Source organism: Lepidochelys kempii, chromosome 5 (assembly GCF_965140265.1).
Source record: "Lepidochelys kempii isolate rLepKem1 chromosome 5, rLepKem1.hap2, whole genome shotgun sequence".
In the NCBI taxonomy this organism is placed as follows: Eukaryota; Metazoa; Chordata; order Testudines; family Cheloniidae; genus Lepidochelys; species Lepidochelys kempii.
Genome location: NC_133260.1, coordinates 44,702,672 through 44,717,328, shown reverse-complemented (window position 1 = coordinate 44,717,328; position 14,657 = coordinate 44,702,672). Strand labels below are relative to the sequence as shown.

The 14,657-nt window shown below is 40.0% G+C and overlaps 1 protein-coding gene across 8 annotated transcripts in view; it reads right to left on the bottom strand.

Moving 5' to 3' along the window:
• Positions 1–14,657, bottom strand: part of SERINC5 (serine incorporator 5) — an 82,093-nt gene that overhangs the window by 26,599 nt on the left and 40,837 nt on the right. For all 8 annotated transcript variants that reach the window (XM_073344122.1, XM_073344119.1, XM_073344120.1 and 5 more), the window contains exons 7-12: positions 13,581–13,676; positions 11,087–11,213; positions 8,096–8,162; positions 4,062–4,101; positions 3,087–3,234; positions 2,685–2,760 (exon numbers count right to left, since the gene is read on the bottom strand). In XM_073344122.1, coding sequence (XP_073200223.1) covers positions 2,685–2,760; positions 3,087–3,234; positions 4,062–4,101; positions 8,096–8,162; positions 11,087–11,213; positions 13,581–13,676 — 554 coding nt within the window. The remainder of the gene's footprint in view (positions 1–2,684; positions 2,761–3,086; positions 3,235–4,061; positions 4,102–8,095; positions 8,163–11,086; positions 11,214–13,580; positions 13,677–14,657) is intronic.

Below are 14,657 nucleotides of genomic sequence, written 5' to 3'. Positions count from 1 at the left end.
TCACGAACTCTGCAGAGTTTACTTGAGGGAGGAGGATGTGCAGGGTTTGGGAGTAATTCAACCCTTACAGAGCCATATCAGATCAACTCAGACCCCAGAATGAGACAGTCACTTCCTGCCCTTCTGGTTCCAAGGAGAAAGCCCAGAAATCTTTAACCTGAGAGGTCTTTAGGAGCGCTCATTCCCTTCCCCCAGTAGCAATGGGGAAAGGTTTATTTCTGCTCTTTATTTCAATGATCGTTCTTAGCATTAAGCAAACGGTTTTTCTGAGTTGTTAAAATGCAATACTGGAAGCTAGCACTGGATGGTATGTTTTGTTTTTGTAAGGGTTGTTTAGGGAAAAGACCTGGGAGAAAAGGAAAGTCAAACAATAAGCTGACGAAAGAGGGTACCTATACCTTGGCTATAAAAAACTGCATCTAACTCCTGCTAAAGCCAGGAACCAGAATTCTCCATCTTACCCCTCAGTGTATGCCAGTGATATGCATGTTAGAAGTACTAGAGATAGCATTAACCGAACAAATCTATCATAGTAAGTGCCAAGTAATATGGCAGCAATAGAACTCCCATAATTATGGCAAAACAGACAATCAAGGCATGATAATGTGTTCATAGACCATCTATTTACATCAGAATCATGTGGGTTTTTTCCTTTTAACACACTAAACTACAAGTATTCGATTCCTAAAGAAAGGGTCCAAGTTTAAAAAAAAATAAATAAAAAAAGATGAACAGAAGAACGGCTATACTGGGTCAGACCAAAGATCCATGTGGCCCAGTATCATGTCTTCCAGCAGTGGCCAGTGCCAGGTGTTTCAGAGAGAATGACCAGACAGGTAATCATCAAGTGATCCATCCCCTCTCACCCATTCCCAGCTTCTGGCCAGCACAGAAGTAAAGCTCACTAACTTTTTGTAGTTCCACGGACAGCACAGTCATATCACAGTGGATAGTTTTCTTTCTATTTTAATTTGACAAACTGGTATGAATAGGTTAGTTTCAAAACTATTGGAATTCAGAAGGATTCATATTAGTTTTCTTTTTATTTACCTACTGAATAACTGATATAAAGAGTAGTTCTAACCAGGAAAAAAAACTAACTAATAACGGCAATGAAGGGTCCATGTTTATTGGCTCAGTAATCTCCTGACCACATTTATTCCATTCATATTTAAAAAATCGTTTAACTTGCTGGGAAGATTCTCCACATGGAATTTAACTGGCCAAACTGTTAATGATGTGTCACTAGAATAGAATTTTGCTCACACTCTCATAGCACTGCTGTGCCATTATAGGGAGCTGAAGTAAAGAAGTAGAAAAATATTTTTCCCAAAAAAGTGCACAACTCTAAATACCCAAGACGCAGACATATTGAGTAAGGTGATGCCATTTTACATAGTTCCTTTCCTGGCCATAACCCAACGTTAAAGTATTAGGAAATTAGTAGTGAAAATTTGAGGTTAAAGTCTGAGGGAAACCTCTAAATGTGGGTAAATATTTAGACAAAAATAATGCTCAGCACTCTCATTTTTAAGGTTAAAGATGTTGAGCAATGTTTCCCTATATTTTCTTAGAATCTCCTTTGATTGTGTGGCACACATTGTGATTTTCCTTTAATAAAGAATGTACCATGCATAATATCCCTGTACAGACTGGGCAGTTTGCACTCAGTTACTGCTTGCAAAACAAATCCCTCAGAATTCCATTACGATAGTTTATGCTACACATGCAGCATTCACATTTCGCTGATAATTGGGTCTGTTTTGAATTATACTACAATTTAGCATCTGTAGAAATCTGAAGATAAAAAAGACAAAAACAGCATTTCCTTTAACAATATTTAGTATCTCTGAATATTTCAGATATATGTCTCCTAGCGCTCCATATGATCAATTGTACTTAAAAGGTGCCTTTCAGTTTACATAATAAATATTTCTATTGCCATTGGTATGTTTCTCTATCATGCCATATTTGTAATAACTTAATATATATACATATTGAGTAATTTAATATATTTAGAAACCTTTGAGCAGATACATTGCCCAACTCCCACCCCAGTCAAACATTTACTCGTTTTCTACTACTGAAGTAGTACTTTAGGTGCATTTGTGGAGAAAGTTATCTGGAGACAGGCATCAAGACTTGTGTGAAGTATAAAAGGATAGTTTGAATTTGAATCACCACCGCTGTAAATGGCATCAGTAATGAAAAGTATAAAAACAAATACATTTCCTTTTGTTACAAGGTATCTGACATTCCACAGGAGGGAAAGATACACTTTGCACTAGGTTTGGCTTTGCTCTTCTTGCCAATAAAGTCAGATGGTCAGTTATTCTACAACAGTTTTATTTATTCCAGTTTATGTACCATCACCCATATTTTCCCCACCCTTCTGCATCAGTGTTGCAACACTGTCTTTCAGTAGATTTGTTCCTTGGAGTTACATTTTTGTTCAGACAGTTAAAAAACATGGTTAAAAAAGAGGAAGTCTTCAGATCTATGTTTCATCTGACAAGAGGTAACTAACCAGCATGTTAAGACACCTGATTGATAGACTTATTTCTCCAGCACAAAGTGACTGAAGTATTTGTAACGATCGCGCTTGTGAAGTCTCACACTGAGAATTGTCGGGTTGGACAGCAGAGAGGTGCTATGAGAGTCCATAGGTAGAGTAGGACACACACCCAACATGACGCCATCTTAATCCAGAAGATGGACCAGGTTCCACTGAAGAATTTTTCAATCTCAGCACTTTCATAACTGTTAAAGAGATGAAGGGAAAAGGTGACAAGAAATGCAGTAAGCGGTTACACTCACCGTTCCTATTTTAGATTTGTTTCCCTCTGCTCATTTTGAGAAAGTTACTGACCGCCAGCAACCTAATTTTGAACCTGGGAGCAGGTGAACAGCTCTTTGAACAGCTCTGTTCAGGTAACAGCCAGGACAGACTGCTTATTCTCTCCCTCTCTCAACCAGGAGGCAAGATGTAACCGCTCCAGTTTTGGGTATTTCAACTGTACTCCTACATTGAGAGCCGTCCAGTAACATTACATGAATGTTAAGATTTTTCCATGAAGTTTACTTACTGGAACCAGTGAGTTACTGTCATCATCACGTAGAGAGAAGCCAAGAAGAAAACGAAGTGGAAGTAGGCATAGCTGTATACTGTGCCTCTCTTTTCATCATATATTACAGTCTGACCGCCCCTTTCTTCAACATGCTCTTCGGTGTCAGCTGTATGAAACAGGGAACAAGAAGTTGTTTCACACAAGAATGGAAACAGTGGTAGAGTTCACATCCTATAGATTTAATTAAAATGAACAATTTTAGGCCCAGTTCAGTTCAATATCCTTATCCAGCAGAAAACTTAAGCATACTCTTGACTTCAGGCACATGCTTAAGTTGCATTGAAGTGAATGGAATTTAAGCACATGTTTAAGTATTGTCATGAATTCAGGCGTTTTAACTTGATCACAGGATCCTGAGCTTCCTCACTTTGTACTAGGTCTCAGTCCATGGAGTACTCCCTTGCTGATACCAAAGTGAGAGTCCCAACACCACTGGGTCTTCTGACAGAGGGGGCAACAATTGGTACTCCATTTGTTGTTGTTCCTACACCCAGGCAGAGAGCAAAGGCTCAATATAGGAGAAGAGCACAGAATTCGGAGCACACAAATCTGGCAGCGACAGCAGGACACCCCCTTTTGAAAGTATGTTAAGAGCAGCTACTCCCCTTTCACACCTTTTTTTTTATTTCATATAATGCAAGAGGAGAGATTTCCATTCCATCCTTGTGTGGTTAAAGTATTTAAATTTTTTTAAATGACAAAATTGTATAGATTTTAAAATAAATATTTAAAGCTAAAGCATTCCAGAGTGGTCTTAGTTTTTGAATAATTTTTTCCAATGCATTTCATGCTGCTGAAGAAGTTTCAATTTCCACAGAATTTAGGACACACGCACCTCTGTATATACTGGGCCTGGCCTTAGTTATACTCTTGTGGTTTGGGCTAAAAGGAACAAGCAATGCTAAGCAAAATGTATAAGGAATGCATAGTTACCATCTCCATCTGGTGCACAGCAAAAGCAGCAACGAGCTACCTACAAGGCAGACATAAAGTTAACAAAGAGGTTTCATGCAACAAAAGAGAAACAGATCAGCAGATTAAGTCAGCCTGTTGTGCCTAAATTACAAATACTAATTTATAAAAACATTGCTTTGTATATTTGCAACAGACAACACAACTAAAGCCTCAATCAGGAACAGACAAGCAATTTACAGCAATAGACCTTTTGGAAGTTAGGCAGCTACTCTATCTTGGTGTTAATTAACCATTTATGGAGAATTATACTGCATGTATCTATTTTACATAATCTAAGACCAATATTCAAATGACAAGAGGGTAGTGTAGCTACAGTGGAGTAATGCTGCAAAATGGCTGTGTACAGTAGTTCCTTTCAGACCAAAGTCACGGGTGTTTTTAAAAGTAACATTTCTTTATAGAAATGAGAATGTAAGGAATATTAGAGATTCTGACTACATTCAGCAAGACTGATTATACAAATATAAGCCTCAAACTTAAATAGACATTTGCAAGGTTGGAGCCAGCAGTAGTAAACTGAAAGTTACTTTATCTTCATACCATTTTATGTAAGCAAGGGGTTTTTGTTTTGTTTTTTTGGTGGACAAGTCTCATTTCTCAGTCTAGAAGCTAGTACTTCTCTGGTGGCACAATGACACTCCTGAAATGCATTTGGGTACTGCCGCATGTTTTCCTATTTCCACTGCCTGTTAATATAGAACATTGCACTTTGATTGTGTGTTTTCCCAGTATTTCTCTTCTTGTGCACAATTCCACAAAATACGTATTTACTCTGCATTTTCTATATTGCATCTCCAACACCTGTTGTTCTCGGATATGTTTCGGTTTCATTTTGGGGGAGGTGGTGTTCGGTTTTGGAGTCTAATAAAGTATACATACCAAGAAATTATGTTGTACTTTAAGATTTGTGATCTTTATACTTCAGTTTAATAGATAAGGATTTTCACACTCGCTTTGTATGATTAAATACTCTCTGGATGCAAAAGATGATAAAAAGACTAGCAAAGTTCCTGCTTAAGAGATTGGCTGAGTTTAATGAAACAGGAGAATAAATGCTCCTCCTATAGTTTGGTTTAACAGGGTTCTTTACTTTTTTAAGTTAAATTTGGACAAGAACTATTGCCTTTCGCTTGCATTATTATTTGGCTATATCAAGATCCTGAAGTTAATGCCAGGCTCCTCCAAAGAAAGTGTTTTTTCTTTGGATACATGTGTCAGAAATTCAGGCCTTGCACATTAAGTGATGTAATTAGTACTGTTGGCATGCATACAAATAGGCATTCAGAGCAATTAATTATCTCTAGTTTAGGTACAGAAAGACTTTCTGTATAAATAGATGCAGCTGCAGAATTATGTTTACATTTCTTGTCAAAAGACAAAGGCCCTTTACCTCACGGAAGACAATCAGAATGGAATTAATTAGCCATTGCCCATCATTGCTTTATATTCACATGCAACAGTCCCCATATAACTCTCTAAAACCAAGGGCTTGTCTGCACTTACATTTTATAGCGCTGTAACTTGCTGGCTCAGGGGTGTGAAATATCACCCCCGAGCGCAGCAAGTCTGAGCGCTTTAAAGCACAAGTGTAGACAGGCTCCCAGCGCTCGGAGCTAATCCCCTCGTGGAGGTGGATTACCAGGAGTGCTGGGAGAACTCCCCCCCAGCGCTCACGCGTGACCACACTCGCACTTCAAAGCACTGCTGCGGGAGTGCTCCCATGACAGCGCTTTGAAGTTTCCAGTGTAGCCATGCTCCCAATGATTTAGAAATAACTCTACTGTTGAGTGCTCAGTTCAACCTTCTCAGACAAATGGACCAGGGTTACCAGGCTAAGACTGGCTGTGCCAGCCAGTGCCTTTCGCTTCCCATTCAGCAAATTTGCATTCTAACATACAATAAAGCTTGAACTGCTTCAACTCTCACGCTAGCAAGACAAGACTAGGGTCTGAAGCAACCCAAGTGCTATTGTGGGTCAAAGTATGCACAACTGATTGGTAAGGAGGCAAAAAATGTGCATTGGGATCCAGTACAGAGGGTCATCATTAAGGTTGTGTGTCTATGTGCCTTGAGTACCAGGCACACATGATTGAAGTACAGTGATTTTGCAAAATGGAGTGCTAATAATATCTATTTACTATTCAGGCATAAGCAATAGTTACTATTTTTCAAAGATTTATGTGAGTACTACCTGCATGTATGTTATATACTCACAGTTAATTACTGTAGTATTTTTATATACTTATCTTTGCAACCAAGAAAGGCTAGAAACACCACTTTTTAAAGATGACAGTATGAAAGCTTAGATTCTGTAGAAAGTTTCATGACACCCAGAAAGAAGCTTTTACAATACATAGGATTGGTTCTAAGTCTTGATATACAAAAAAAGCTAAATTTGAAGTATGTAGCTTGACCCACTTAGACAGCAGAGCGCACAAATTCTGAGTGAACATATTGGAAAAGCTGATTTTTTTTAATGCTCAGAGTTAAGTGGGTTGAATTATTTTGCTCAAGATTTCCCACAGAATTCACCTTTGGGGTAAGAGCAAACACGGATATTTCTACCTCAGATGGAAGCTATACAGCAACTAAAACGAGGGGACTAGAACGGAAGTGGGAATTCAGTCTTCCATACTGGGAGCTGACAACATCTGCTAGACATTTGTGAAGCGAACAAATGTACGTATGCAATAGAATGGCTTATTTTTTACCACATATAGCATGACAATGGGGGAAGAGAAACAAAACAAAGTGTGTTAGTGGTTTTGGGTGGGAAGAGATTAAGAAACCCTGATGTGGAGAACTAATACTTTTGATCACGTTTTACTGCTTTTGAATTTTCTCAACTGCCCTGTTCTGCAACTAAAATATAATGATCTCATCTTTGCCTATATTCCTAATAAATATTTCTTTTCTGCCTCTAACTGAGAGGAAGTGAGCTTCTGGAGAACAGTTACACCCCGGTTTAATGCAAACTCTGTCATCACAGGAAGTCTGCCGAATGCTAGAGAAAAAAAAAAAACTGCAAGGACAGTGGCATACTATTTGGGACACATTAGGCAAGTCCTCTGAGGGACCAGCAGGAGCTGTGAGGAGCCAGCCCAGGCAGTAAAGACTCAGGAAATTCCACCTTTCCTGACAGGAAGAACATGTGGCATGTGAATAGGCTTTTTACGTAGCTATCTGTAATAGAGTGGCTTGTCCCTGAAGGCCTGGAGCCAGCCAACCCTAGTTATTCAGAAGGCACACCTGAGTAGGGGTCAGCTGATTACCTTATTAAAAAGCAGCAGGAAGCGGGGAGGGGAGGGCTGGGAGGGAGAGGATGGGAGGGGAATGACGATGTGCTCAGGGAGAAGACACCAGCATGAAGCCGGAGGGAGAGACGTCAGCAAAGGCCTGCCAAGGCAGGGAATGGCAGCTGGGAGTGAGCAGGCTCCAACAGAGAACCCTAAATTATTAAGAAGGGACTAGGCTCCAGGTAGGGAATTTGGTATGAATAGGTTAGTTTCAAATCTATTGGAATTCAGAAGGATTTATCTTAGTTTTCTTTTTATTTACCTACTGAATAACTGATAGAATTTAAAGAGTAGCTGTAACCAGGAAAAAAAAAACTAATAATGGCAATGAGGGGTCCCAGGAAGACTGGGAGCACAGACTTGATGGGGATTTGAGAACTTTGGGGCTGGATTTATTACAACAATACAATCATTCCCAAAACAAAGAAGGGCATCGCTGAACTACAGAAGTGTTGCATGGAGTTCTTCAGGGGGCCTGAAGAGGGGAAACAGAAGCAGAGTCCTGCAGAGCCACTTGTGGCCACAAGGGGTTGCTCAAGAGGCAGCTAACCCTTTTATACCATCCTCATAAGTTCTGGTTGAAAATTCTAAATGAACAATACATACAATCAGAAGACAGACAGCTTGAAAGTGAGCCCCGAGATGGTATTGTGGGTAGAAGCAGTTTGTTACAGTTCAGGGGAATAGTTAACTCACTTCAGTTTCAGGTGTTGCATATATTCCTCTCAGTGCTTCAGAGCTTGCACGAGTTGTTGAGGTCAAACTAGGATCAAAGAGAAGACAGCACCATAACATGCAGCGTAAGTATGTTTCCTGTGATGCTGAGAAATCTCATGGGGAACGTCTACACCGGCAGAAGGAACGAGCCTCCCAGCCCAAGCAGTGTGCCAGCAATGGCACTGTGGATGCTGTGGCTCGAGCTGCAGCTCGTGCTCTCAAGCCCCTGGGCCTGAGCTTGGGTGACTAGGTCAAATGCCCACCAGAGCCACCACCACACTGCTGAGTTTAGCGTGTGCCAAGTCAAATGAACCGAGCACGAGCCTGTGTAACCCCAGGCTGGGAGTCTCGCTCTCAGCTGCAGTGTAGACATACCCTAAGGATCCAGTCCCTCAACAACTGAAGTGATAACACAGGATGTAAAGTCAAGTGCTAAGTCTGTGAAAGGTTTGTTCTGTGCAAGTAGAAATCTACAGGACAGATCACCACCAGACTCATTCCGTAATCATGAACTTAAAAATAAACTAGACAACTTCTATTAATGTCAATGCACCACCCAGCAATCAACTTAAAAGCTAAACACACACAAATTTGCATTTCAGAACAGGTTCTCCCTGCTATGCATGACGGGTGTTTCGCCTTTCCCAGACTAGTTTTACAGCAATTACTTTGACCAATCCTGTAAACAAAGACCACAGTCACAGCCTTGCAGATGAGACAAACTCATAATATTTATGAGCTATTTGCTAGGAAGACTGTTTATACCATTATTATTCCATTTCCTGTAAATTGTTGGGGGAATCCTTCCCAGTTTCCACCCAACTTCTCTCTGAAACCAGCTCTTATTTTGAGAGAGGAAGGATGGCTATGTTACACAAACTCTCCATGACCCACACTGAAATGTTAACACAAAAACATACTATACCCCTTGTTTCCTTCCTACCATTTAGAGTATAGGTTCTCATACTGAGGAGGAGTTTCTCATTTAGTTCTGAACATGGTGGTATTTGTGGTTCTGCTCTTCCTGAGAGAATGCTCCATAGCCTAGTTTCAACTCCTCTAAAAAGTCTGTCTTCCACACTGACAAATCTTTCCCTATGGATTGAAAGATTCATTGTTCCAGTGGAAAGTAGACGTAACTGGTCATTGCAATAAATCAAACCTGGATCATGAATACATGGATTCATGGCAAGATCCTTGTCTGATAGGAGTTACCAGAATAGTGAGGTTTCTCTGGATGGGAGGACTTGTTGCACCACCTCTTCTAAGACAGCCAAATTCTTGGATGATGGAGATTTTGAACTGGACTCTTATTCAGTGCGGAGCCAATGCAAAGATCAGTGCATTGCAGTTACAGTGACATGGCAACTTGTGTTGTGAAGCAATTGGGAGTTTTTTCCTGGTACATTCCTAAATAGGAGTTGCAATAGTATAACTCAGACACCATAAATGCAGAGACCTACTATGCCCAGATTCAGGTCTGACAGGAAATACCAAGGTAGGCTGGTTTCTCCAGATATTAGGACTGCCCCACCTTGTTCAAATGCAGTCTCAATGCCACCCCCAAAGAGGTGCTTTTAGAGCAGGATAAGAATCTGACACACCTCCCTCTACACACAGATTAAAAGGTTTTGTAAAGGATTTCTGATTTTTAATATGATGTGCATTTCATATAATTTTTTTTAATGGGCATGTTATTGCTGTACCAGAGCAGCTGTTTACTTGTATTTACTTTCCACATCAACATATTTCTTCAGCTGAGCTAAATTTTAAGAATAAATCATAAAGCTATTAGAATTTCTTTAAAAAGACTGCTGGTAAAAGTTCTCTCTAAACAAAGTGTCTTTCACTACATTACTAACACCACCCTTTCTATTACTGAACATCAATATTAAAAAACTAAAATAAAGAAATCTAAATTACAGTTGAACCTCAGAGTTACGAACCAACCAGTCAACCCCAGACCTCATTTGGAACTAGAAGTACACAAACTAGCAGCAGAGATAAAAAAAAGAGCAAATACAGTACAGTACTGTGTTAAATGTAAACGACTTAAAAAAAGAAAAAGGGAAAGCAGCATTTTTCTTCCGCATAATAAACTTTCAAAGCTGTATTAAGTCAATGTTCAGTTCATTTTTGAAAAAAAAAAACAAAAAAACACTAACGTTTTGTTCAGAGTTACAAGCAACCTCCATTCCCAGGGTGCTTGTAACTCTACTGTACTTTTCACTGTTTGCTTTTTTTGCATTTCTCTCATGGACAACCAAATAGACTAATCGGTTTCAGGAGGGCTTCTAGTCAATTTCACATTCAGAATCTCAGACACTAGTAGTGCTTGATCACATACATATGAAAGACATAACTCAATTAATTATGCACATTGCATTTAGGAAGTTTATTAGACTGAGGTCCTTTACATGGGTGGCGATGGATGGAGAGCCACACTACCCAGCAGTTTGCCACACAGTTAAAAACCACAAACTATGTCCAAATTACTATCAGAAAAGCCACTACTTGGCAGTACTTTCTGTAGAATTTAAGACTGTGAAAAAGTGATGTTTCTGGTCTTGATGATTAAGAAAGTTTTCAAATGTGAACAAAGGCAGTGTTGTCTTTCCGCAGTCAGACCCATTAAACCAGCTATGTCTGCAGACTCAGGAAGGCAATGCTTCACTGGTTCATGTTTGGAATTTCTTCCACCAGTAGATGTGGATCCTTTTCATAAAATGCTAAATCATCATTAGGTTTCAGGGTTGCCTATTTCATCACTGATCATTTTAGAGAAGAAACATCCAGCCACTCCGGGACTGTGGGAAAGTATGATCAGATTAATTTCCCTCCTTTCGTGTAATTCTACCTCTAGCAATTGCTTTGCATTTGCATTGCACACATTATAAAATCTTAATCTGTTTGATCCCCACATTTAATGTACCAGTAAGGTAACTTAAAAAAACAAAACCAAAGACTTACCAAGAATATAAAATGCAACAAAACAGAAGAGTAGTGCCCAATCCAGTAACCAGGTTCTCATCTCTGGGCAAACCCTGGCTAAAATCAGGTACGCAGATTGTAATGTTCTTATGGTTCTCATCTAGGACTTAAAACACAAAACAAAACAAACGTAATTAATAAGTTCATTTGACTTCAGATTAAAGAAAAAAATGTGTTTCCTGAAACGTCAAGAACAATCTTTTTTAGAAAGATTATCTAGGCTGGGAGGCTGAAATTAGACTTGCCAGATGTGTTGTTTCTTGAAGGGCAGAACTACAATAAACTTCAGCACTTTGCTGGCTCACCGGGACAGAGTGGAGAAATGTCAGGCCATGGGGTAGTTCTTAAAATCCCAGCTTCTCTGCTGGGCTTTTCACCAACACTTCACCTCCCCACTCTTTTGGAGGGCCAACTGACAGCTGAAGAAGTTTAAAATTATACATACATTATAAATGTGTTACTGTTTGTAAAGCTGGGGTTACATTATCCTGTATAAAGAAAAGGAGGACTTGTGGCACCTTAGAGACTAACCAATTTATTTGAGCATGAGCTTTCGTGAGCTACAGCTCACGAAAGCTCATGCTCAAATAAATTGGTTAGTCTCTAAGGTGCCACAAGTCCTCCTTTTCTTTTTGCGAATACAGACTAACACGGCTGTTCCTCTGAAACCTGTCATTATCCTGTATGTCTGTTTAAGACAGGGGTGTTTTAAGGGCAGCCCAACTGCCAAATATAGGCTCAATGAGGTCTAAAATATGGCCTGTGGCAACTCCACTCCTTAAATGATGCAGTGAGGACAAAGAACTACACTGGTTATGGGCATATTTTATTTTAAAATGTATGCAGGTTAGCTGCTGCCTTCAGGTTCCTGGCAAACTGCCAGCTAGTCCTTGGTGTCAAAGAGAATGTGCTGGCTGCTGCTTTCCACAGCTCCCATTGGCCAGGAACAGAGAACTGCAGCCACTGGGAGCTGCGGGGGATGGTGCCTCCGGACGGTCAACGTCAGCATGATGTCTCACGGCCTGCAATCAGATTACCCTGATGGGCTGCAGGTTGCCTACTACTGGGTTAGAGGAAAGGCTTTAGTGCAATTCATCTGAATCACAGAAATCTATTTTGGAGCTTGGAAAATGGCTCTCTGTTCACTAGATTCATCAGTCTGGATGGATTCCAAAAAGGAATTCCTTGAGAGAAAAATGGAGACAAACCAAATTTTAAAAGAGCCCAATGTTAGAAAAACTATAGCAAGGTTTTTTGGCATCTGGAGATGCTCTGTAAATGTGAGGCACAATGTGTTTGAATTAGCACGTGAAGAAGTACAAGGACACCCATATCTGGTTAGGATCAATCTTAAGTTTTTATACTCCGTGAACAGCAACTGTAGTACTACTCAAATGCCCTTGAAGCAAAAGATTTGAGAGTAATTTTTCAAATGAAAGGGAAAATGGGGTCAAAAACTAGGTAATTTGTTCCAAAGTTCCATGCTCCCAATTAACAAATCTAGCACATCAATTATAGGTAGGACCCTACCAAATTCACGGCCATGAAAAGAACTTCACAGACTGGTTTCAGAGTGACAGCCGTTTTAGTCTGTATTCGTAAAAAGAAAAGGAGGACTTGTGGCACCTTAGAGACTAACCAATTTATTTGAGCATAAGCGTTCGTGAGCTACAGCTCACTTCATCGGATGCGTACTGTGGAAGTGTAGAAGATCTTTTTATATACGCACAAAGCATGAAAAAATACCTCCTCCCATCCCACTCTCCTGTTGGTAATAGCTTATCTAAAGTGATCACTCTCCTTACAATGTGTATGATAATCAAGTTGGGCCACTTCCAGCACAAACCCTTACTTCTGTGATGCCTTCAGAGCGGCGGCTGGCTCTGAAGGCAGAATCCTGCCAGCTGCAGTGCAGAAGTAAGGGTGGCTATACCATACCATACCATCCCATCTTACTTTTGGGATGCTGCTGCTCAGCTCTGAAGGAGCAGTACTGCAACCCCCCCCCATCTCCCACAACTCCTTTTTGGGACAGGACCCCTACAATTAAAACACTGAAATTTCAGATTTAAATAGCTGAAATCATGTAATTTACCTTTTTTAAAATCCTATGACCGCAAAATTGATCAAAATGGACCATAAATTTGGTAGGGTCCTAATTATAGGAGGTCTTATTGTAATGGCAACTAAAATAGCAACGGGAGGAGGAGGGGGTGGAAATCTACTGGATAGAAGTGAAAAAAGGGCAGACAAAAGTGTCCAATCTGAAACAAAAGAAGGCTATACATCTTTCTGGTTGTTATTGCATGCATTGGCCTACATCCTATACCAGTCTCTTCTGCCAAAGCTAGCATCTTGCATTGAACTCATGACCATGCAGGATTTGTTTGGCATGATAATCTAAAGGCCTAATCACATTCACTTTTGATGCAGCAGGTCTTAAAGGACCTTAATAAAGCTCAAGATAACTTACTAGTTTCTGGTGGTTTGCTTGACAGAGATGAGAAGGTGAGATACATGACATAGCAGCTGATAACTCCTGACTGCAACAAACCAGAGTGTGGCTGGCCTTTAGAGAAAAAAAGGTAAGATACTGAAGCATTTTTATGGGCTTTAACAACAGAAATTCAAATGGTCAAAGTATCTTCCACATGGGAAATATTATTTAATCCTTTGCCTATGCACTTTAGAAAGTTTCCAGACAGACTAGGTAGGTATTTCCTCTGAAGGATACAAGAAAACATCCCTTTCTCCACTGGCTGCTCCAGGGAGGTTAAGATCCCCAAACCAATAAGAAATAAACACTGTTTTGGCCAACCATACCAAGCTCAAAAACAATATTCACACCTGGTGTAAGTTACTGGCAGACTTAACAATAGCTATAATTGCTTATCATTTAACTTTGAAATTACTTGAAGCACTGATGTATCTCCAGTCCCAATGCATGAAAGATGCCACAAAAAACAAAATTTTTGTTGAAACACGAAGTGTGATGTGAAAAAGAACAAAAATTAGAATGGTTGTGAATTGTTCCAGCCCTAGTCTCAAAAAACAGATAGATGGTAACTGTACGATGGTGAGAAATGAGCATGAAATCAGAGCTGAATGGGTTTGAATGCTATTCTCTTAACAATGCTATTACAGCAAAGGTAGCGTAAGTGGCTCCATACCAAGCAATGTCTATGCATGTGAAACCTCTGCTATGTGTCCACCCGATCAGGGAATTGTATCAAAGATCCTGGCATGCTTGTCATAGAAATCACAGAAATGTGGGACTCAAAGTGACCTCGATAGGTCATCTAGCCCAGTCCCCCACACTGAGGCAGGACTAAGTATTATCTAGACCATCCTGACAGGTGTTGGTCAAACTTGCTCTTAAAAACCTCCAATGATGGATATTCCACGACCTCCCTAGGTAATCTGTTCTATTGCTTAACTACCCTGACAGTTAGCAAGTTTTTCCTGGTGTCCAACCTAAACCGTCCTTGCTGCAATTTAAGCCCCTTCTTTTCCTGTTTTCGGTGGATAAGGAGAACAATTTATAAAAAGG